General features: G+C 48.7%; 1 protein-coding gene across 1 annotated transcript in view; it reads right to left on the bottom strand.

Moving 5' to 3' along the window:
• Positions 1-27334, bottom strand: part of LOC145342084 (septin-7-like) — a 164917-nt gene that overhangs the window by 78477 nt on the left and 59106 nt on the right. Inside the window, exon 4 of the mRNA XM_080187292.1 lies at positions 6445-6545. Within this exon, the coding sequence (XP_080043418.1) occupies positions 6445-6545 (101 nt within the window). The remainder of the gene's footprint in view (positions 1-6444; positions 6546-27334) is intronic.

The raw sequence follows: 27334 nt of genomic DNA, 5'->3' as shown, positions 1-27334 counted from the left end.
ATTTCCCTCCCAGGATATTGGTGCCCCTCTGGTTCAGGTGCAAACCGTCCTGTTTGTACAGGTGCCACCTTCCCCAGAATGTGGCACCTGTACAATTATTCATGTAACTGAAACCCTTCCTCCTACACCATCCGTGTAGCCACATGCTTATCTGCACTCTCTCCCTGTTCCTCAACTCGCTAGCACGTGGCACTGGCAACAAACCAGAGATGACAACATGGTTGTCCTGGCTCTCAGATTCCACCCTAGCTCCCTAAATTCTTGTTTTAAATCCCGTCCTTTCTCTTACCAATGTCGTTGGCACTGAGTGTGCCACGACTTGTGACTGTTGCCCCTCCCCCTTAAGGATCCTGAAAATACAGTCCAAAATGTCATGGACCCTGGCACCCGGGAGGCAACATACCATCCATGAGTCTCTTTCGCTGCCACAGAACCTCCTATCTGACCCTCTATCAAGTCCCCAATAACTATTGCTCTCCTCCCTTCCCTTCTGAGCAACAGGGACAGACTCAGTGCTGGAGATCTGGTCACCAAAGTGGTATACTTGTTGCCGAGGGGAACAACTACAGGGAATCCTTGTACTGACTGCTACCTGATGTGGAGATGCCAGCGTTGTACTGGGGTAAACACAGTAAGCAGTCTCACAACACCAGGATAAAGTCCAACAGGTTTATTTGTAGCAAACGCCACTAGCTTTCGGAACTGGCTGTTCCTTCGTCAGGTGAGTGGGAGTCTGACGAAAGAACAGCCAGTTCCGAAAGCTGGTGGTGTTTGCTACAGATAAACCTATTGGATTTTAACCTGGTGTTGTGAGACTTCGTACTCTGACTGTTTCCTCCCAGTCCCTCTCACCATCACCCATCTATCCTCGTTATTCGGAGTAACTACATTCCTGAAGCTTCTATCTATGACCACCTCTGCTTCCTGAATGATCCGAAGTTCATCCATCTCCCGCTCCAGTTCCCTAAGGGTTTTAGAGCAGCTGGAGATGGGTGCACTTCCCACAGGTGAAATCAGCAGGGGCACTGACGGTGTCCCTCACCGCAAATATTCTGCAGGAGGAACAATGCACTGCCTTCCCTGCCATCCCCTCTAGATAGCTTGCGGATAAAAGAAGAAAAAGAAAGAAAGAGCTTACCTGATATTCTCTCATCCCCTTTAGGTTAGAGGAGGTAGAAGAATGGGGGACACTACAAGTGTAGTGACTTGGGTTTAAGAGCCGCCCAACGTATATACAGGTAAAAATAAAACACTTAACCAGCAACCACAGTGACCCACACAATAAAAGCAAACTATAAACGTTCCCAGGGCCTTCCCATGGCCGACTTCTGGTTTCCTACTGCACTGGATCAGAGAACTCCGAGAAAACGTAATGTAAAAATCAAACTCTCTTACCCTCAGCTCTCCTCACCCGAATCGCTCCCTTTCTGCTTGCTCCAGTACAACAATGAGCACTGATCCAATTTAGAATGTTAGGTCTGGCCCAGAAGTTATCATTCTCCATAGCTATCTTAAAACTAATAAAGTTATGGTCACTGGTCCAAAAGTGATCCTTCACTTCTGTCACCTGCCCTTCTTTACTTCGCAAGAGGAGGTTAAGTTTTGCCCCTTTTCTAGTCTGGCCATCTATATACTGAATGAGAAATTTCTCCTGAATACACTCAACAAATTTTTCTCCATCCAACCCTCTAATACTATGGTAGTCCCGGTCAATGTTGGGAAAGTTAAAATCCCTGACTATTACCACCCTATTTTTTTTTGGAGCTATCTGTAATCTCCTTACATATTTGCTCCTCAATCTCCCGCCAACTGTTTGGGGGCCAATAGTACAACACTATCAAAGTGATTTCCCCCTTCTTATTTCTCAGTTCTGCCCATATAGACTCAGTGGCTGAACCCTCGGATATATCCCCTCTCAGTTACGGCCATGATGTTTTCTCTAATCAAAAGTGCAACTCCCCTTCCTCTCTTCTCTCCTGTTTGATCGTTCCTATAGCATCTGTACCATGGAACATTGAGCTGCCAGTCCTGTCCGTCCCTTAGCCATGTTTCAGTAATTGCTATAATATCCCAGTCCATGTACCCATCCATGCCTAGTTCATCTGCCTTGCTTGTCAGGCCTCTTGCATTGAAATATATACAGTTTAATCTGGACTTCCCTTGTTCTCTGTCTTGCTTTTGCCTAATCTGTCTGGTACTAGGATTACTGACACTGCCTTTACTACTTAATGTGCTCTCTAACTTCTGTGCTGTCCTCAAACTTCTCTTCTGTCTCCCTACTGCTTTGAATCCCATGCCCTGCCAAACTAGTTTAAACACTCCCGAGTGGCTCTAGCAAATGTCCCCACTAGGATTTAGTACCCCCCCCTTCAGTTCAGGTGTAACCCATCCCTCTTGAACAGGAAAGATCCCACATGTGATGAACTGAATGGCCTTCTTCAGTGCCATAACAATTCTGTGAAAAACAAAAATAAATATATTTTATTGTAGAATTAATTTTTATACTGAAAAAAAAATCCTTGAACTTCAGGGAATCTGAGAAGTTAAAAGAGTGAAAACTCCTGCTTTAAAGGATACACAAGCAGCAATAAGGGCTATACAAAAGATCAATTCCATCCAGATACTGGGGACCATTAACACTGTCACTGTAATCTCAAGTGTGCTCAGGGTTAAATGAGACAGGTTGGTGTATGATGACATGTTTAATGGCCCAGGTGGAGTTCGTGATATAATGAGGTAATGATGGTGATGAGGGGATGATGATGATGATGAGGAGGAGGATGCCCCACTATACAATGGGTAAATAAAACATTCAGTCAACACTGACACATTGCTTTACTGCATCAATATATGGTAGTCAAGCATGGCAATTACGCCTTCAATTCCCCACATGGCAAATACCTCGTCAACTCCTCCACATGGCAAATACCTGCCCCCACCAATCCTGCACATGGCAAATACCCTTCCCTCAACTCCCCCACACAGCAAATACACCTCCTACAACTCCCCAGACATGGCAAATACCATCTCAACACCCCCACACAGCAAACACCCCACCTCAACTCCCCCTCATGGAAAATACCCCTCCCTCAACTCCCCCACACAACAAATATCCCTCCTCAACTCCTGAACACAGCAAATACCTCCTCCTCAACTCCTGCACTCAACTCACCCACATGATAAATACCCGCTCAGCTACCCCACATGGCAAATATCCCCTCAGCTCCCCCACATGGCAAATATCCCCTCAGCTCCCCCACACGGCAAATATCCCCTCAGCTCCCCCACATGGCAAATATCCCCTCAGCTCCCCCACATGGCAAATATCCCCTCAGCTCCCCCACACGACAAATATCCCCTCAGCTCCCCCACACGGCAAATATCCCCTCAGCTCCCCCACACGGCAAATATCCCCTCAGCTCCCCCACACGGCAAATACTCTTTCAACTCCCCCACACAGCAAATATCCTTTCGAGTCCCCCACATGACAAATATACCCTCAATTCCCCCACATGAACTCGCACGCATGGCAATTACCCCCAAAACTTCCACTCGAACGTTAAATACACTTCAACCCTTGCTCTCCATTCCCCCATGGTAACTGCCCCCTCAGCACAACCCTCCACCTCCCCCAGTAACTTCCCCCTCACTCTCTCCCTCCCCCCTCCCACTCCATGGTAACTGTCCCATACTCTCCATTCCACTCCCTCCCCTGCAGTAACTGCCCTCTCACCCTCCCCACCCCCTGTGGTAACTGCCCCCTCACTCTCCCCTCCGCATGGTAACTGCCCCCTCACCCTTCCCCCATTGTAAATGCCTCCTCACCTTCCCCACATAGTAACTGCCCCCTCACCCTTCACACAAGGTAAATATTCTCCTACCCCCCCATATGATAAATACCCCTTAATGCCCCTCACCCTTCCCAACTTGATAATTATCCCCTCACCTCCAACACAGTAAGTACTCCCACACAGTAATTACATCCTCCACCCACACAAACGCTACTCATCTCGCTCGAGCCACACACAGTAATTATTCCTTCATTCCCCCACGTATGGTATTTTACTCTTACCCATGGCACAGTAATTACCCCCCACCATGCCACACTATAATTACCCACTCTCAGCTCCACATAAATAATCTCCCCTTTTTGCCCCATGCAGTAATTACTTGTCTCTGTCCCATAGTAATTACACCCTCCTTGCCCCTCAGTAATTGCCTCCTCTATTTGCCCCACATAGTAATTATCCCCTCTCTTTGCCCCACACAATAATTACCCTCTCTGATACACACAGTAATTACCTCCTCTCTTTGCCCAATAATTACCCACTTTGCCCCACACCGCAGCTAGAAGCAAACACATTACACACATTCCCAGCTAGCATTTATCGAATGAGTCTACGGCTGCTGCAATACAAGTGCTTAGCTTGAGAACTGCAGAATAGTTGAAAAAATTTCAAACAACTGGAGGGCGATTCTCCCAAAAAAATTCAAAGTTTTGAATTCGCTTAAAAAGTGGAGTAAATACTGCTGTTTTTTCAGTGGGAGTTTCAAAATGAATCTCCCACACTGTGCACTGCAGACCGTACTAGCGTGAGGCACTCCAAAAATCAGTGGACGGTACCCACTGGAGAGGCTGGCAGCATAATGCTGAGCGAGACACTGAGCATGTGCCGATCGGTCAGCGTCGAGATTGGTGCATGTGTAGTAGCCCTGCACTGCCGGCCTCCTGACTGCTGTCCAGCTTGATCGATGTCCAGCGCTGCAACGCTGCCCCTTCCAAGCCCTGAACAGTTCAATCACTGGTCCCGCAAACATATTCAGGCCAGCCTCAACCTGCAATCCCTCCCCCACCATCCCTGTCCTAAACTCTCTTCCACAGGCAGCCCAAATCTCCTGATCCTCCCCACATCCCCACAGTGGCAGCACAACCACCACCCCAAAGGTCAGCTCCGATCGCTGGCCTTCCTCCCTTTCTCACCCAGCCCAATTGCAGAGAGGCAGTGGGATCCCTCCACCAATTTCCTCCAAGAGGCCCTGCCACTATTACGCCCTGCCCCTTGAGATGGACAGTGCCAAGGTTCCCCCTTGGCATTGGCACATTGCCTCTTGTGCAGTGCCAGGGTGCTCAGGCTGGTACTACCAAGGTGGCAATGTCCAGGGGATACTCCCACCCTCTGGGGGCCTCAATGGGTTCCCCCTTCACTCCAGCAAGGAGGTGGCAGGAGATGCTTTAGTCCTGGGCCTGCTAATGATATGGTAAATAGATTTAAATGTTTATTTAAATAAATTATGTAGTTCCGTCTGCTTCTGGTGCGGAGCTGACGGTGCCGGAAATCCGGTGCTCGGAGACTCAAGGAGGTAGTGGTGCCCAGCGTAGAGCCTGTGAAACATCCTTGCAGCACAGTGGGCTGGAAGCACTTCCCCCCTGATCCTTCTAGATTTCAGAGATCTGGTCTGGCAAAGTTACGGGACAAATGGTGTCCTGGGCAGATTTCTTATGGACCACAGGACGAATGTTAAAAATAGAAGAAAACCCTGTAAGACACAGATTTGTCAGTCACTCTGCCACATTTGAACGGTTGATATTATTAATAGTGTGCTGGGCACTGACAAATATCCCTCAGGTGATTGACCATATTAAATGATATTCTTTACTAACTGCATTCAGGCTTCCTAAAATCATAGATAGCAAACCAAAGAGTGGGTGCAGTCTGAACTGTCTGACATAAAAAAGGAGATCTGGAGCATGGTTTACAAACTGGTTCTTTGTGTTGTCCCTGGTCAAAATATGTGGATAGATCTGAAGATCATATTCTTAAAGAAAGGCTATGAAGAAGAAACTCTACCAGTGACAATTCCAAGACACTGACAAATTGAAGATTGAAGTACAAGCAAACACTCAAGGAACAATGTGGTGCAAGAACTTCTGAACTTCCTGTTTATTTGCACTGGTATGATGACTGTCCTGTATCCAGTGCCAAAAATACAGATGATGAAGACTTGTATCCAAAATCTGACACTAACATAATTAATACTTTAAAATCTGAGCAGTGGGAAAAGATGTAAACTGTGTTTAGAAAGGACCTATGGAGGAACAGCATTTTTTTTCATTATGATTGATGCTAACTTAAATACAGAGGGATCAGAAATCAAATGTCTTCAATCTGAGGTATAGCCCAGGATGCCTGTATCTGTTTAGTTGGATATTTTACATATTGGAATGGTTAAGGAGCAAATTTTACCATTTCTCTACAGGAACCGTAGCAGGAGAGGGACGGACCATGGAAAGGTCTGTTGGCCTCAAGTGGGATTTTCTGGTTTTGGGGAGACGCAGCTGGAAAATCCCACCCTAAGTATCTCAGCAAGTGGAGGGAACCTGGGACGAGCAAACCGGCTAAATGTTCAATGTTTCATCTTTTTGCAGACAAATTCTGGACCTACCAGTTACTGTTGTCCACTGCATCTCCAAACCCTGGGGTGTCAACAATAGTCAGTGTGAGCTGCACACCTCCTTCTTTAACCAGAACATTTACTTTTTCAACCTGGAATCAAAGAGACATAAACACCACTGAAACAGCTATTTAAAAAGTATCCAAATACTACAGAGGCTGGATGTGACTTGGAATGATGCCAACGGTGAGGCCAATATCTGTACTAGCTGTAATAGTTTATGATGGCCCTGCCTTTTCACCTTGCCACACTCCTGCAGTGGAGCCCTTCAAACTATATATAATCACTTACCTCTCCAATGGAGACAGATGTCTATGGTTCTTTGTGACCCTGGCTAATTTCTGTAGCTAATTCAACATCCACAGTGAGGATAGAAAAACAACACGCCTAAAGGGAATCAGCCCAAACGGAAAAGAAACACAAGTGGGAGAACTAGTGGAATGATTTGGAAATTGAGCCTGAGATGATCTCCCCACTGCCACAGAAGATGCAGGAAGTGTGGGAGACAGAATACAGTGAAAGCACAGAGTACAGGACACCAAGCCAGTGATGCTGACTAACCAGTTTTCAGTTTTAAATACTGGGACGTGGTGCTGTTTTATTGACAGAATGCAGCAGAATGACCCTCAACGCCTTTCGTGATAGCATGAGTATACCGGGGAAAAAGTGGAAATACAGTGGTCATAAAGGATTCAGTAGTTAAAGACATAGAGGTTTTTCTTTAACCACAAACATAATTTCTGAATTTTATATTGAAAAGGGCATCAAAGGGTATGGGAGACAAAAAAGAAAGTTGAGGTGAGCCACAATCAAATCAGCTACACTCTTATGAAATGATGGAGTAGCCTCAAGGGGCTGAATGGCCTACTGCTGCTTCTAATTTGTATATTGATATGAATGGCACGGTGACATCATAATATAGCTGAGTGACTGCAGAACATCCTGCAAGTGAAAGGACAACATTCAGAAGTTGTAATCTGCATTGGTTAATCAGGGCAACCAGGAATAAAAACAGAGGTGTAGAAATGAGATCAGAGGATGAAGAGAGCAGTAACATCATAAATGAGCCAGTAATTGCAGGGACCAAATTACAGAAAATAGCGAAGGTAATAAACTGTATCTTATCAATATCCATGAACAAAGCCAAGAATGGATTTCTTTTATTCAGGACTGATCACTGAATGGGTACAATGCTGGAGGCCATTTGGTTTAATGTGTCACACTCCCTGCCTTCTCTCTATAGGCCTGCACATTCCTTTTCAAGTAACAATTTAATTCCATCGTAGTGGGAAAAATCACAAAGATGGATACCTGGCACATAAAAAAAGTTACGTGGGAGAGAGACATTAACAGGCACTGATTTTTAGCACAGACAGCTACATGAAACTAAAAACATGCAGGACAGACAGTTATTTAAAGTTAAATATGCAGGAATCAGATACTGCAGGAAGCCAGCAGAGAGCTTGAGGCACTTTTAATTTAAGGACAGACCTAGGACAATAAGGAGATTAGCTGTAAATGGTAACAGAAATACATAAATGCAGGAAAACCAATTACCGTATGTATAGATCAAAACTAAGTCATTGATAGTCACTGATAAGAGGAAATGTATCCATTTTATGAAACAATGCGATGTTACATGCCAATGTCTGTACATGTCTGACTGTAACGATGTGTTAAACTATCGATCCTATTCAAGTATAACGATGTGTTAAATGGCTAATGTCCAGACTATCCATTGTCTGAAAGATATAAAAATAAACTACTCCTATTGTATTATTGAGAGAAGGTAGCTGCCCAGTACATAAGAACATAAGAAATAGGAGCAGGAGTAGGCCATCTGGCCCTTCGAGCCTGCCCCGCCACCCAATAAGATCATGGCTGATCTGTCGTGGCTCAGTTCCACATTCCCGCCCTCTCCCCATAACCCTTAATCCCCTCTCTTATCAAAAACCCATCAACCCGCGTCTTAAAAATATTTAGCGAGGTAGCCTCCACCACTTCAACGGGCAGAGAATTCCAGAGATTCACTACCCTTTGAGTGAAGAAATTCTTCCTCAACTCTGTTCTAAACCGCCCCCCCCTTTATCTTGAGGCTGTGCCCCCTAGTCCTACTGTCCTTTCTGAGCGGGAACTGCGCAGTAGTTCTGTACCGCAGTACTGCGGAGTGCCAGTGCCTTTTCTCCATGAAGCTTTGTTAAACAAAACTGTATTGTTGCACCCCCAGTCTGACTCCGAAGTGGTAATTTCCCACAACAATTGGCGTAGTTGGCAGGATCCTATTACTGGTAAGTGCCGATCGATTGACCACGATCAGAAAGCCAGGGTAGAGATAACTGAATCTGCGAAAGTCTGACAGGGTCAAGAATACAGATTGAAAGGGGTTATACTTAAAGGGTATTTGTAGTAATAAGTACTGTTGTATATGGTATAGTGATAAGTACCTGTTACTTGTGCTGACCAACAAGTGGACAAGGTAATGCTTGTCTCAAACAACCCAGCCTTAGACCGGTTATTAAGAGGGGAAATCCTCCACACGATGGTCAGGAATTGAAGTGGGCATAGAGGCATCAAGGGCACTTAGGATTGTGAAGCACAAGTGGCAGAGGTCAGTTAACATCAAACTCTGTAGAGGCGAACAAACGCAGAGTTGCCATCTGATTGCATGAAAGTTTATAAAGTCGGGTACTGGACTGTCAATGTTATAAAAGCGGGGCAGAAAAGGAGCTTGATCAACTCTGACCTAAACCAGATTCCGGTGGAGAAGCACATTGCCGAGGTGGTAATAGTGGGAACCGTGAGTATAAATTGAAACCCTGAGACGGTAGTGAAACACGGTGCTAGATTAGTAATAGTGGCCAGGGATAGTGAAGTTCCTACAGTAGAGAGCACACTTTACTAAGGAGTAATCATATGGTGCCTAAAACACGTTGCCAAAGTGGCAATAGTGACCAGGGGTAGTGAAGTCTGTGAAATGGCAGATAATGAAGTTAAGAGAGGTTCTGCATTATCTTTTATTGAAATTACATGACAGACAGGCAAGCGTTAATAAAGGGAATGCAAAAGGATGAGTGGGATACTTCTCAGATCTTAGAGCAGCAGAGAAAGTGGAAAGATGGAGAAAAGAGAAACAAGACAAAGAAGATTTGTTAATACATCAGTTAGCTGGTCTAATTGAGCAAGTAGTCGCCTCTACTAAGAAGTGAAGACAAAATAAAGATTAGAGAATTAGAATCCCGATTGAGGGAACTGGAGAAACAAAACCAGGTACTAAAAGAGAAGCAATGGAGAGGGTAAACTGTTCCTCTGCCTCCTTATGAGTCCACACAACAGGGACCTCTAGAACACAACTTAGCGCCAGTAACCCGAGGCGGAACACATGCGCAGCCAAAAGCGAATTATAAACCATCACCCCAGGTGAGAGACAGTAGATAATGGCTTTCCTGGGTAAATTACAATCTAGAAGCGCAAACACTAAATTCTGGGAAAAATTAGACACAATATGGGTGAGACAGCAATTACACCTGAGAAACATACACCAGCTGGTCAGGGCAGCCTGTCCAGTGGATAAGTGGAGGCAGGTAGCAGGTGGACCAGCTGCTCCTCCAGCACAGGATTATAGTGAAGGACGGTGGACACATGTAGTCGCCTTAACATCGGAGAATGATGCCCGAGAGGCACCATTCACCCAGTTTAAAGCAGAAATTCAGGGAGTGTTAGGGAATGCTCCCACTAACTGGAGCAGAATTACCATAACAAAAGTTAAAAAGGGGAAGAAGCTTCTGAATATGAGAAACGATTGTTCCAGGTATATCAAAAGCGCTCAGGACAAGGGAACCCAGGTCAAGGAGATTGAGCATTCATCCAGGCTTTTAAGGATGGGCTCTCTAGCGCTCACCAAGTCATCCTAAAAATGGGAGTGATTATGTCCCAAGATTACGATGAGTTGATAGAGTGGGCTAGCGGCATACCGAGAGAAGAGAAATACCAGGCAAGAACAAGACTAGAAAGAGTAGCAGCCTACAGTAATGGGAATGGAACTAAGTCTGAACTGACTTGCCACAATCGTGGACGGCAAGGGCACTTTGCGAGGGATTGCACGGCCCCATGGAAAGGGAAAAGTGGGGAACATTACAGCCACTGTAATAAATATGGACGCACTGAAACAGTGCGTTGGAATAAGCATGGGAGACCCTGACCCGATCCATGACCACAGCAGAACCGGAGGAACCACAGAACCTCCGGGGTCAGCAAGAATGACGGTCTGCAGCCCCCATTCACAAGGGTAAGAAAGAGGAAAGGATTTACGTGTCAGCACTAGTAGGGAGCAGGCAATGTGAGATGCTAGTGGACACAGGAGTATGTATATCTGTCACAAGCTACCCTTACCCACTACAAATAAAATGATTTACCTGACCGGGATAGGAGAGAACAAAACATCCACCTACCTGAGTGAGACCACGCTAGTTGAGATAAATAATTTGTATATACTAATGAGGTTTTGTGTGTAAATATAACGAGGGTACAATAATAGGAAACAATCTGATGAAAGAATATGAGATTCTTATAGACTGTGGAAAGGGAGAATTAATCTGGCCAAGACAGGACGGTGTGGGTATGCCGGCGTTGGACTGGCGTAAACACAGTAAAAAGTCTGACAACACCAGGTTTTAGTCCAACCTATTTATTTGATAATATACTCACTAGCTTTCGGGGTTACCCCCTTCGTCAGGTGAATGGAGAGTTCTGGCCTCAGACAGAGCATATAAAGCACAGACAGTTTAGAGATTACTGATTAAAATGCGAATCCTTACACCTAACCTGCTGTTCAAGACCTGAAGTGGCTGATAATGTGAGTGGAAGAGTAAGCATTCTCCAAGGCGGCCTTCACGACACACGACAGCGCAGAGTCGCTGAGCAGAGACTGATAGCCAAGTTCCGCACACATGAGGACGGTCTCAACAGGGATCTTGGGTTCATGTCGCACTATCTGTAACCCCCGTGACTTGCCTGGGTTTGCAAAACCTCACTTACTGTACTGTCTGGAGACAATACACATCTCTTTAAACTGTGATCAGTGCTCCTTCCACTCACATTATCAGCCACTTCAGGTCTTGAACAGCAGGTTAAGTGTAAGGATTCGCATTCTAATCAGTAATCTCTAAACTGTCTGTGCTTTATATGCTCTGTCTGAGGCCAGAACTCTCCATTCACCTGACGAAGGGGGTAACCCTGAAAGCTAGTGAGTATATTATCAAATAAATAGGTTGGACTAAAACCTGGTGTTGTCAGACTTTTTACTGTGCAAGACAGGGCGGTCAGAAAACTAGAATAGGAAAACTCACAAGTCACCTCGAAACCATTAAGGCGGCCACAGTTACCACCAGAAATTGGGAATTAAAGACAGGGTGGGCAGTAGTGAATGACAAATTAGAGACAGTAATGTCAGAAAGGATTGACAGAGGTCTATCCGTGCAAATGGCAGAACAAGTGGCACTCACACAGGCACTAGAGTTATCTGGAGGTAAAACGGTGAACATCTATACGGATAGTCGCTATGCATTCGGTGTCATATGACTATATGACAGCATGGGGAAGAAGAGGGTTCATAACCAGGGGAGGAACACCTATTAAGCATCAGCAAAGAATTGAAGCATTGTTGAGAGCTAGCGAGAAACCTAGGGAAGCCGCAGTAATTAAAATTAAAGTGCACCAGAAATAACCAGGAAGAGATAACCTAGACTGGTTAAATTTCAAAGGGAACCAAGCCACAGATGGGGGGCACAGTTAGCCTTAGGGCAGGAGGCAATTGGTGAACTACCAATGGCAGCGATAGAACAGACAGGAGACAAAAGAGATATTCAGGATTTACATAAGGATACCTCAAAAGAAGAAAAGGAAAGATGGGAAGCACAGGGAGCAGTCAAAGGGACTGATAACATTTGGAGACGGGGAGGTAAGGTAATAGTACCAGAGTGCATACAAAACACCCAACTGGAACTACACCATGGACTCTCGCATATGGGTAGAAAGGCCACGAAAACTAGTATAGGAAAGGAACGGTGGTGGAAAGGAATGGGAAGAGATAGAGCCCAACGCTGTCATCGATGCATGACGTGCACGCAACACAACCCTGGTAGACCCATAAAAATTAAAATGGGACACCAGCCGAGATCGAAGGGATCCTGGGAATATCTGCAAATAGATTTCAGAGCGCTGCTACCACAATCTATGGCAAAACTTATTGTCTGGTTATTATAGGCCAGTTCACCAGGTGGGTAGAAATGTTCCCTACTACAAATTGTACTGCTACCATGGTGGCTAGGATATTGGCAGAAGAGGTAATCCCGAGATGCTGAGTACCCCTACAAATTGATATGTGTCAAGGGACTCATTTCACTGGAAAGGTGATATAAACATAATTGGGATAAAAATAAAACATTTCACATCCCTTACCACCGACAGAGTTCTGGAATGGTGGAATGTATGAATACTTAAAATACACTAGCTAAAGCCATACAAACATTGGGAAAAATGTGGACAGAGATATTGTCCACTAGACTGATGAGATTAAGAGCTACCACAAACCGGACTGCCGGATTAACCCCTGATGAACTAATGACAGGACGGGCGATGCAATTACAGAAAGCATCATAAAAGGTGGGACCAGTGCAGGTCCACTAAAAGACAAAATCAGGAGATATATTTTGGAACTAAGACACACATAGAGCGTGCAGACACACAAACACACACACACATACACACAAACACAGAGCATACACACACACACACACACACACACACACACACACACACACACACACACACACACACACACACAGAGCATGCATGCACATACACAGAGCGTGCAGGCACACACACACACAGAGCATGCAGGCAAAGACACACACACAGCATGCAGACAAACACACACAGAGCATGCAGACACACACATAGACACACAGAGCATGCAGGCACACACATACACACACACACAGCATGCAGGCACACACACATACACACACAGCATGCAGGCACACACACACACACACACACACATAGCAAGCAGACACACACACACACAGCGTGCAGACACACACACAGAGTATGCAGACACACACACACACAGAGCATGCAGGCACACACACACACACACACACACACACACACACACAGAGCATGCAGACACACACACACTATGCAGAAACACACACACACCACCACACACACACACCATGCAGACACACACACACCATGCAGACACACACACGCACACACACACCATGCAGACACACACACGCACACCATGCAGATACACACACACACACACCATGCAGACACACACACACACCATGCAGACACACACACACACACACACCATGCAGACACACACACACACACAATGCAAACACACACACACACCCAATGCAAACACACACACACCATGCAGACACACACACACACACACACACCATGCAGACACACACACACACCATGCAGACACACACACACACCATGCAGACACACACACACACACCATGCAGACACACACACACACACCATGCAGACACACACACACACACACACCATGCAGACACACACACACACACACACACACACACCATGCAGGCACACACACACACCATGCAGACACACACACACACACACACACACCATGCAGGCACACACACACACCATGCAGACACACACACACACACACACACAGAATGCAGACACACACACACCATGCAGACACACACACACACAATGCAGACACACACACACACCATGCAGACACACACACACACCATGCAGACATACACACACACGCACAGCATACAGACACACACACACCCACACACCATGCAGACACACACACACACAGCATGCAGACACACACACAGCATGCAGACACACACACACAGAGCAAGCAGACGCACACACACAGAGCATGCAGGCACAGGCACACACACAGCATGCAGACACACACACAGCATGCAGACACACACACACACAGCATGCAGACACACACACAGCATGCAGACACACACACAGAGCACGCAGGCACACACACACACACACACACAGAGCAAGCAGACGCACACACACAGAGCATGCAGGCACAGGCACACACACAGCATGCAGACACACACACAGCATGCAGACACACACACAGCATGCAGACACACACCCACCCACACAGCATGCAGACACACACACACACAGCATGCAGACACACACGCAGCATGCAGACACACACACAGAGCACGCAGGCACACACACACACACACACACACACAGAGCAAGCAGACGCACACACACAGAGCATGCAGGCACAGACACACACACAGCATGCAGACACACACACACACACACACACACACACACACAGCATGCAGACACACACACACAGCATGCAGACACACACACACACACACACACACACAATGCAGACACACACAGCATGCAGACACACACACACACACACAGACACAGCATGCAGACACACACACCATGCAGACACACACACACACAATGCAGACAGACAGACAGACACACACACGATACAGACACACACACAGCATGCAGACACGCACACACACAGCATGCAGACACGCACACACACACAGCATGCAGACACGCACACACACACAGCATGCAGACACGCACACACACACAGCATGCAGGCATGCACACACACGCGCACACACAGCATGCAGACACACACACACAGAGCATGCAGACACACACACACAGGATGCAGACACACAGAGACACACACCATGCAGACAGACACACACACACACAGCATGCAGAGATACACACACACACAGCATGCAGAGATACACAGACACACACAGCATGCAGAGATACACACACACACGCAGACACACACACATACAATGCAGACGCACACACACACCATGCAGATGCATACACACACACACACAGCATGCAGACACACATACAGCATGCAGACACACACACACAGCATGCAGACACACACACACCATGCAGACAGACAGACACACACATGATGCAGACACACACACAGCATGCAGACATGCACACACACGGCATGCAGACACGCACACACACAGCATGCAGACACGCGCACACACACACACACGCGCATACACAGCATGCAGACACACACACACAAGATGCAGACACACACACACACACCATGCAGACAGACACACACTCACACAGCATGCAGAGATAAATACACACAGAGCGCAGAGATACACACACACACAGACGCACCATGCAGATGCATACACACACCATGCAGACACACACACACACACACACACACACACCATGCAGACACACACATACACACACCATGCAGACACACACACACGCAGCATGGAGACACACACATGCAGCATGCAGACACACACACACACGCACACAGCATGCAGACGCACGCACACACACGCACACAGCATGCAGACACACGCATACACACAGCATGCAGACAGACGCGCGCACACACACAGCATGCAGACACACACACACAGAGCTTGCAGACACACACACAGCATGCAGACACACACACACACGCAGCGTGCAGACACACACACAGCATGCAGACACACATACACACACACAGCATGCAGACACACACACACAGCATGCAGACACACACACAGCATGCAGACACACATACACACACACAGCATGCAGACACACACACACACACACAGCATGCAGACACACACACACAGCATGCAGACACACACACACAGCATGCAGATACACACACACAGCATGCAGACACACACACACACACGCACACCATGCAGACACACACACACACACACAGCATGCAGACATACACACACACACACACAAACACAGCATGCAGACACACACACACAGCATGCAGACACACACACACACCATGCAGACGCACACACGCATAGCATGCAGACACACACACACCATGCAGACGCGCGCACACGCACAGCATGCAGACGCGCACACACGCACAGCATGCAGACGCGCGCACACATACACACAGCATGCAGACACACATATACACACGCAGCATGCAGACACACACACACACACAGCATGCAGACACACACACAGCATGCAGACACACACACACACACACACAGCATGCAGACACACACACACAGTATGCAGACGCACAGACACACACACAGCATGCAGACACACGGACACACACCATGCAGACACACACACACACACAGGATGCAGACACACACACACACACAGCATGCAGACACACACAGAGAGCATGCAGACACACATACACACACAGCATGCAGAGATACACACACACAGCATGCAGAGATACACACACACAGCATGCAGACACACGCACACACAGCATGCATGCAGACACACACACACAGCATGCATGCAGACACACACACACACAGCATGCAGACACACACACAGCATGCAGACACACACACACACACACACACACACACACACACACACACAGCATGCAGACACACACACAGCATGCAGACACACACACACAGTATGCACACGCACAGACACACACACAGCATGCAGACACACGGACACACACCATGCAGACACACACACACACACAGGATGCAGACACACACACACACACACAGCATGCAGACACACACAGAGAGCATGCAGACACACATACACACACAGCATGCAGAGATACACACACACAGCATGCAGAGATACACACACACAGCATGCAGACACACGCACACACAGCATGCATGCAGACACACACACACAGCATGCATGCAGACACACACACACAGCATGCATGCAGACACACACACACACAGCATGCATGCAGACACACACACAGCATGTAGACACACACACACGCACACCATGCAGACACGCACACGGCATGCAGACATACACAGCATGCAGAGATACACACACACACACAAAGCATGCAGAGATACAGACACACAGCATGCAGACACACACACACACCATGCAGACGCACACACACGCAGCATGCAGACACACACACACACGCACACAGCATGCAGATGCATGCACACACACAGCATGCAGAAGCGCGTACACACACAGCATGCAGAGACACACACACAGAGCATGCAAACACACATGCGCAGCGTGCAGACACGCACACACAGTATGCAGACACACACACAGCGTACAGACACACACACAGCATGCAGACAGACACACACACACAGCATGCAGACACACACATCATGCAGACACACACACAGCATGCAGACGCGCACACACACACACAGCATGCAGACGCGCACACACACACACAGCATGCAGACACACACACACACACACACACAGCATGCAGACACACATATACACACACAGCATGCAGACACACACATACAGCATGCAGACACACACACACACATACAGCATGCAGACACACACACACACACACACAACAGCATGCAGACACACACACACACAGCATGCAGACACACACACACACACACAACAGCATGCAGACACACACACACACAGCATGCAGACACACACACACACAGCATGCAGACACACACACACACACAACAGCATGCAGACACACACACACAGCATGCAGACACACACACACACACACAGCATGGAGACACACACACACACACAGCATGCAGACACACATACACACACACACACACACACACACAGAGCATGCAGACACACACAGTATGCAGACGCACGCACACAGCATGCAGACACACACACAGCATGCAGACACGCACACACATACAGCATGCAGACACGCACACACACACAGTATGCAGACACGCACACACACACAGCATGCTGACACGCACACACACACACACACAGCATGCAGACACGCACACACACAGCATGCAGACACGCACACACACACACACAGCATGCAGACACAGACACACCCAGCATGCAGACACACACACCCACAAAGCATGCAGACACACACACACACACAGCATGAAGACACACACACACACACAGCATGCAGACACACACACACACACAGGATGCAGACACACACACACACAGCATGCAGGCACACACACACAGGATGCAGACACACACACACAGACAGCATGAAGACACACACACACAGGATGCAGACACACACACACAGACAGCATGAAGACACACAGACACAGCATGCAGACACACACACAAACACACACACACAGCATGCAGACACACACACACAGAGGATGCAGACACACACACAGGATGCAGACACACACGCACACAAACACACAGATGCAGACACACACACACAGCATGCAGACACAAACACAGCATGCAGACACACACACAGCATGCAGACGCACACACACAGCATGCAGACGCACACACAGCATGCAGACACACCCACACACGGCATGCAGACACACACACACACCATATAGACACACACACACACCATGCAGACACACACACACACACAGCATGCAGAGATACACACACAGCATGCAGACACACACACACACACCATGCAGACACACCATGCAGTCACACACACACACACCATGCAGACACACACACACACACCATGCAGACACACACACACAGCATGCAGACACACAGCATGCAGACACACACACTCACACAGCTTGCAGACATACACACACACAGCCTGCAGAGATACACACAGACACAGCATGCAGAGATACACACACACACAAACAGCATGCAGACACACACACACACCATGCAGACGCATACACACACCATGCAGTTACACACACAAACACACACACAACACACCAGGCAGACACACACACACACACCATGCAGACACACACACACACCATGCAGACACACACACACACCATGCAGACGCATACACACACCATGCAGTTACACACACAAACACACACACAACACACCAGGCAGACACACACACACACACCATATAGACACACACACACACCATGCAGACAGACAGACACACACACAGCACGCAGACACACACACAGCACGCAGACAAACACACAGCATGCAGACACACACACACAGAATGCAGACACACACACGCAGCGTGCAGACACACACACAGCACGCAGACACACACGCACAGCACGCAGACACACACGCACAGCACGCAGACACACACGCACAGCACGCAGACACACACACAGCATGCAGACATACACATACACACCCAGCATGCAGACACACACACGGCATGCAGACACACAGCATGCAGACACACACACACAGCATGCAGACACACACACACACACACACCATGCGGACACAAACACACCATGCAGACACACACACACAGAGAACATGCAGACACGCAGACACACAGAACATGCAGTCACACACACAAACAGCATGCAGACACACAGCACGGAGACGCGCACACAAAGCATGCAGACGCGCGCATACAGAGCATGCAGACACACACACACACACACACAGCACGCATACACGCACACACGGAGCATGCAGACACACACACATACACAGCACGGAGACACACACACACACACAGCATGCAGACACACACACACACAGCATGCAGACACACACACCTACACAGCACGGAGACACACACACACAGCATGCAGACAGACAGACACACACACAGCATGCAGACACACACAGAATACAGACAGACACACAAACACACACACACACCATGCAGACACACACACACCATGCAGACACGCACACACACACACCATGCAGACAGACACACACACAGCATGCAGATACACACACAGGATGCAGACACACACTCACACACACAGATGCAGACACACACACACACAGCAAGCAGACGTACACACAGCATGCAAACGCACACACACAGAGCATGCAGACATACACAGACACCATGTAGACACACACACACCATGCAGACACACACACACCATGCAGACACACACACACCATGCAGACACACATACACAGCATGCAGACACACATACACAGCATGCAGACACACACACAGACACACACACCATGCAGACACACACAGCTCCATGCACACACACACAAACACACTCCATGTATACACACACACACCATGCAGACACACACACACAGCATGCAGACACACACACTCACAGCATGCAGACACACACACTCACACACACGCACACACAGCATGCAGACACACACACACACAGCATGCAGACATACACACACACACAGCATGCAGAGATATGCACACACACAAACAGCATGCAGACACACACACAAACACACACACAACACACCAGGCAGACACACACACACACACACACCATGCAGACACACACACAAACACACACACAACACACCAGGCAGACACACACACACACACACACACACACACACACACACACACACACACACACACACACCATGCAGACACACACACACACCCACACACACCATGCAGACAGACAGACACACACACAGCATGCAGACACACACACACACGCAGCGTGCAGACACACACGCACAGCACGAAGACACACACACACAGAATGCAGACACACAAACACACACACACACACAGCATGCAGACACACACACACAGCATGCAGAGATACACACACACAAACACAGCATGCAGACACACACACACAGCACGCAGACACACACGCACAGCACGCAGACACACACGCACAGCACGCAGACACACACACACAGACACACACACACAGCATGCAGACACACACACTCCATGCACACACACACAAACACACTCCATGTATACACACACACACACACACACACCATGCCGACACACAAACACAGCATGCAGAAACACACAGCATGCAGACATACACACACACAGCATCGAGAGATACGCACACACACAAACAGCATGCAGACACACACACACACCATGCAGACGCACACACACCATGCAGACACACACACACCATGCAGACACACACACAAACACACACACAACACACCAGGCAGACACACACACACACCATGCAGACACACACACACACACCAGGCAGACACACACACACACACGCAGCGTGCAGACACACACGCACAGCACGAAGACACACACACACACCCAGCATGCAGACACACACACACACACAGCATGTAGACACACACACACACAGCATTCAGACACACACACACACACACACGCGCAGCATTCAGACACACACACACACACACACACGCAGCATTCAGACACACACACACACACCATGCGGACACGCACACACACCATGCGGACACGCACACACACCATGCGGACACACACACACACCATGCGGACACGCACACACACCATGCGGACACACACACACCATGCAGACACACACACACCATGCGGACACACACACACCATGCGGACACGCACACACACCATGCAGACACACACACACCATGCAGACACACACACACACACACACACACAGCAACCAGACACACACACACACAGCATGCAGAGATACACACACACAAACACAGCATGCAGACACACACACAGCATGCAGACATACACACAGCATGCAGACACTCACACACACACAGCATGCAGACACACACACACAGCATGCAGACACACACATACAGCATGCAGACACACACATACAGCATGCAGACACAAACACACACAGAATGCACACACACACACACACACACAGCATGCAGACACACTCACACACAGCATGCAGAGATACACACACCATGCAGACACACACACACACCATGCAGACACACATACACAGCATGCAGACACACATACACAGCATGCAGACACACACACAGACACACACACAGACACACACACACCATGCAGACACACACAGCTCCATGCACACACACACAAACACACTCCATGTATACACACACACACCATGCAGACACACACACTCACAGCATGCAGACACACACACACACACACACGCACACACAGCATGCAGACACACACACACACAGCATGCAGACATACACACACACACAGCATGCAGAGATATGCACACACACAAACAGCATGCAGACACACACACAAACACACACACAACACACCAGGCAGACACACACACACACACACACACAAACACACACACAACACACCAGGCAGACACACACACACACACACACACACACACCATGCAGACACACACACACACACCATGCAGACAGACAGACACACACACACAGCATGCAGAAACACACACACAGAATGCAGACACACACACAGCATGCAGACACACACACACACACGCAGCGTGCAGACACACACGCACAGCACGAAGACACACACCCAGCATGCAGACACACACACACACACACACACACACACAACATGCAGACACACACACACACACACCATACACACACACACACACCATGCGGACACACACACACACCATGCAGACACATACACACACACACCATGCAGACACATACACACGATGCAGACAGACAGACACACACACAATGCAGACACACACACAGCATGCAGACACGCAGCACGCAGACACACACACCATGCAGACACACACACACACACCATGCAGACACGCACACACACCATGCAGACACGCACACACACACATACACCATGCAGACACACACACACCACGCAGACACACACACCATGCAGATACACACACACACCCACATGCAGACACACACACACACCATGCAGACACACACACACACCATGCAGACACACACACACACCATGCAGACACACGTGTACACACGCATACACAGCATGCAGACACACACACACACACATAGCATGCAGACACACACACACACACCATGCAGACACACACACACACACACCATGCAGACACACACACACACACCATGCAGACACACACACACAGCACGGAGACGCACATACAGCACGCATACGTGTACACACGGAGTATCCAGACACACACACAGCATGCAGACACACACACACACACACACAGACAACATGAAGACACGCAGACACACAGAACATGCAGTCACACACACACAGCACGCATACGCGAACACACAGAGCATGCAGACACACACACACACACAGAGCATGCAGTCACACACACACACAGCATGCAGACACACACATACACAGCACGGAGAGACACACACACACAGCATGCAGACACACACATACACACAGCATGCAGACACAGACACAGAGCATGCAGACACACAGATCATGCAGACACACACACACACGCAGCATGGAGGCACACACACATGCAGACACACACACACACAGCATGCAGACAGACGCGCACACACACACACAGCATGCAGACACACACACAGCATGCAGACACACACACAGCATGTAGACACACACCCAGCATGCAGACATACACACACACACCCAGCATGCAGACACACATACACAGCATGCAGACACACACACACACACAGCATGCAGACACACACACACAGCATGCAGACACACACACACACACACACACAGCATGCAGACACACACACACACACACAGCATGCAGACACACACACACAGCATGCAGACACACACACAGCATGCAGACACACATATACACACACAGCATGCAGACACACACACACACACAGCATGCAGACACACACACACACACACAGCATGCAGACACACACACACAGCACGGAGACGCACATACAGCACGCATACGTGTACACACGGAGTATCCAGACACACACACAGCATGCAGACACACACACACACACACACACACACAGACAACATGAAGACACGCAGACACACAGAACATGCAGTCACACACACACAGCACGCATACGCGAACACACAGAGCATGCAGACACACACACACACACACAGCATGCAGACACACACACATACACAGCACGGAGAGACACACACACACAGCATGCAGACACACACATACACACAGCATGCAGACACAGACACAGAGCATGCAGACACACAGATCATGCAGACACACACACACACAGCATGCAGACACACACACAGCATGTAGACACACACCCAGCATGCAGACATACACACACACACCCAGCATGCAGACACACATACACAGCATGCAGACACACACACACACACACAGCATGCAGACACACACACACAGCATGCAGACACACACACACACACACACAGCATGCAGACACACACACACACACACACACACACACACACAGCATGCAGACACACACACACAGCATGCAGACACACACACAGCATGCAGACACACATATACACACACAGCATGCAGACACACACACACACACACACACACAGCATGCAGACACACACACAGCATGCAGACACACATATACACACACAGCATGCAGACACACACACGCACACAGCATGCAGACACACACACACAGCATGCAGACACACACACAGCATGCAGACACACACACAGCATGCAGACACACATATACACACACAGCATGCACACACAAACACACACAGCATGCACACACAAACACACACAGCATGCACACACAAACACACACAGCATGCACACACAAACACACACAGCATGCACACACAAACACACACACACACACACAGCATGCAGACACACACACAAACACACACACACCCCATGCAGACACACACCCACACCATGCAGACACACACACACACACCATGCAGACACACACACACACCATGCAGACACACACACACTCACCATGCAGACACACACACAGCATGCAGTGACACACACACACACACAGCATGCAGACATACACAGCATGCAGGCACACACACACAGCATGCAGACACACACAGCCACACACAGCATGCAGACACACACACAACATGCAGACACACGCATACACACACATACACAGCATGCAGACACATACACACACACACACATAGAATGCAGACACACACACACAATGCAGACACACACACAGCACGGAGACGCACACACAGCACGCATACGTGTACACACGGAGCATGCACAATCACACACACAGCATGCAGACACACACACACTCACCATGCAGACACACACACAGCATGCAGTGACACACACACACACACAGCATGCAGACATACACAGCATGCAGGCACACACACACAGCATGCAGACACACACAGCCACACACACACAGCATGCAGACACACGCATACACACACATACACAGCATGCAGACACATACACACACACACACATAGAATGCAGACACACACACACAATGCAGACACACACACAGCACGGAGACGCACACACAGCACGCATACGTGTACACACGGAGCATGCACAATCACACACACAGCATGCAGACACACACACACAGAGAACATGCAGACACGCAGACACACAGAACATGCAGTCACACACACAAACAGCATGCAGACACAAACAGCACGGAGACGCGCACACAAAGCATGCAGACGCGCGCACACAGAGCATGCAGACACACACACATCATGCATACGCGCACACACGGAGCATGCAGACACAAACACACACACACACACACACACACAGCATGCAGTCACACACACAGCACGCATACGGAGCATGCAGACACACACACACACAGAGCATGCAGTCACACACACACACAGCATGCAGACACACACACATACACAGCACGGAGACACACACACAGCATGCAGTCACACACACACACACACACACACACACACACACACACAGCATGCAGGCACACACACATACACACACACAGGATGCAGACAGACACATACAGAATGCAGACACACAAACACACACACCATGCAGACACACACACAGCATGCAGACACATACACACAGACAATACAGACACATACACACACAGCATGCAGACACACACACACACAGCATGCAGACACACACACACAGAGCATGCAGACACACACACACGCACACACAGCATGCAGACACACACACACAGAGCATGCAGACACACACACACACACCATGCAGACAGACACACAGCATGCAGACACACACACACACACACACACGCACACACAGCATGCAGACACACACACACAGAGCATGCAGACACACACACACACACAGCATGCAGACACACACACACACACAGCATGCAGACACACACACACACAGCATGCAGACACACACACACACACACACACAGCATGCAGACACACACCCAGCATGCAGACATACACACACACACACACCCAGCACGCGGACACACACACACAGCATGCAGACACACACACACAGCATGCAGACATACACACACACACACAGCATGCAGACACACATATACACACACAGCATGCAGACACACATATACACACGCACACAGCATGCAGACACATACACACACACACACAGCATGCAGACACACACACAGCATGCAGACATACACACACACACCCAGCACGCAGACACACACACCCAGCACGCAGACACACACACCCAGCACGCAGACACACACACAGCATGCAGACACACACACACAGCATGCAGACACACACACAGCATGCAGACACACACACACACAGCATGCAGACACACATATACACACACAGCATGCAGACACACATATACACACGCACACAGCATGCAGACACACGCACACAGCATGCAGACACACGCACACAGCATGCAGACACACGCACACAGCATGCAGACACACACACACAGCATGCAGACACACACACACACAGCATGCAGACACACACACACACAGCATGCAGACACACACACACACAGCATGCAGACACACACACACAGCATTCAGACACACATATACACACACACACACACACACACACACACAGCATGCAGGCACACACACACACACACACACACACACAGCATGCGGACATACAGCATGCAGACACACACACAGCATGCACACACACACACACACAGCATGCACACACACACACACAGCATGCACACAAACACAGCATGCAGACACACACACACACACACACACAGCATACAGATACACA

Source organism: Carcharhinus amblyrhynchos, chromosome 4 (genome assembly GCF_965287045.1).
Source record: "Carcharhinus amblyrhynchos chromosome 4, sCarAmb.v2.hapA, whole genome shotgun sequence".
NCBI lineage: Eukaryota > Metazoa > Chordata > Chondrichthyes > Carcharhiniformes > Carcharhinidae > Carcharhinus > Carcharhinus amblyrhynchos.
The sequence above is the reverse complement of the archived record's forward strand: the minus strand, read 5'-3'. Positions and strand labels throughout refer to the sequence as shown.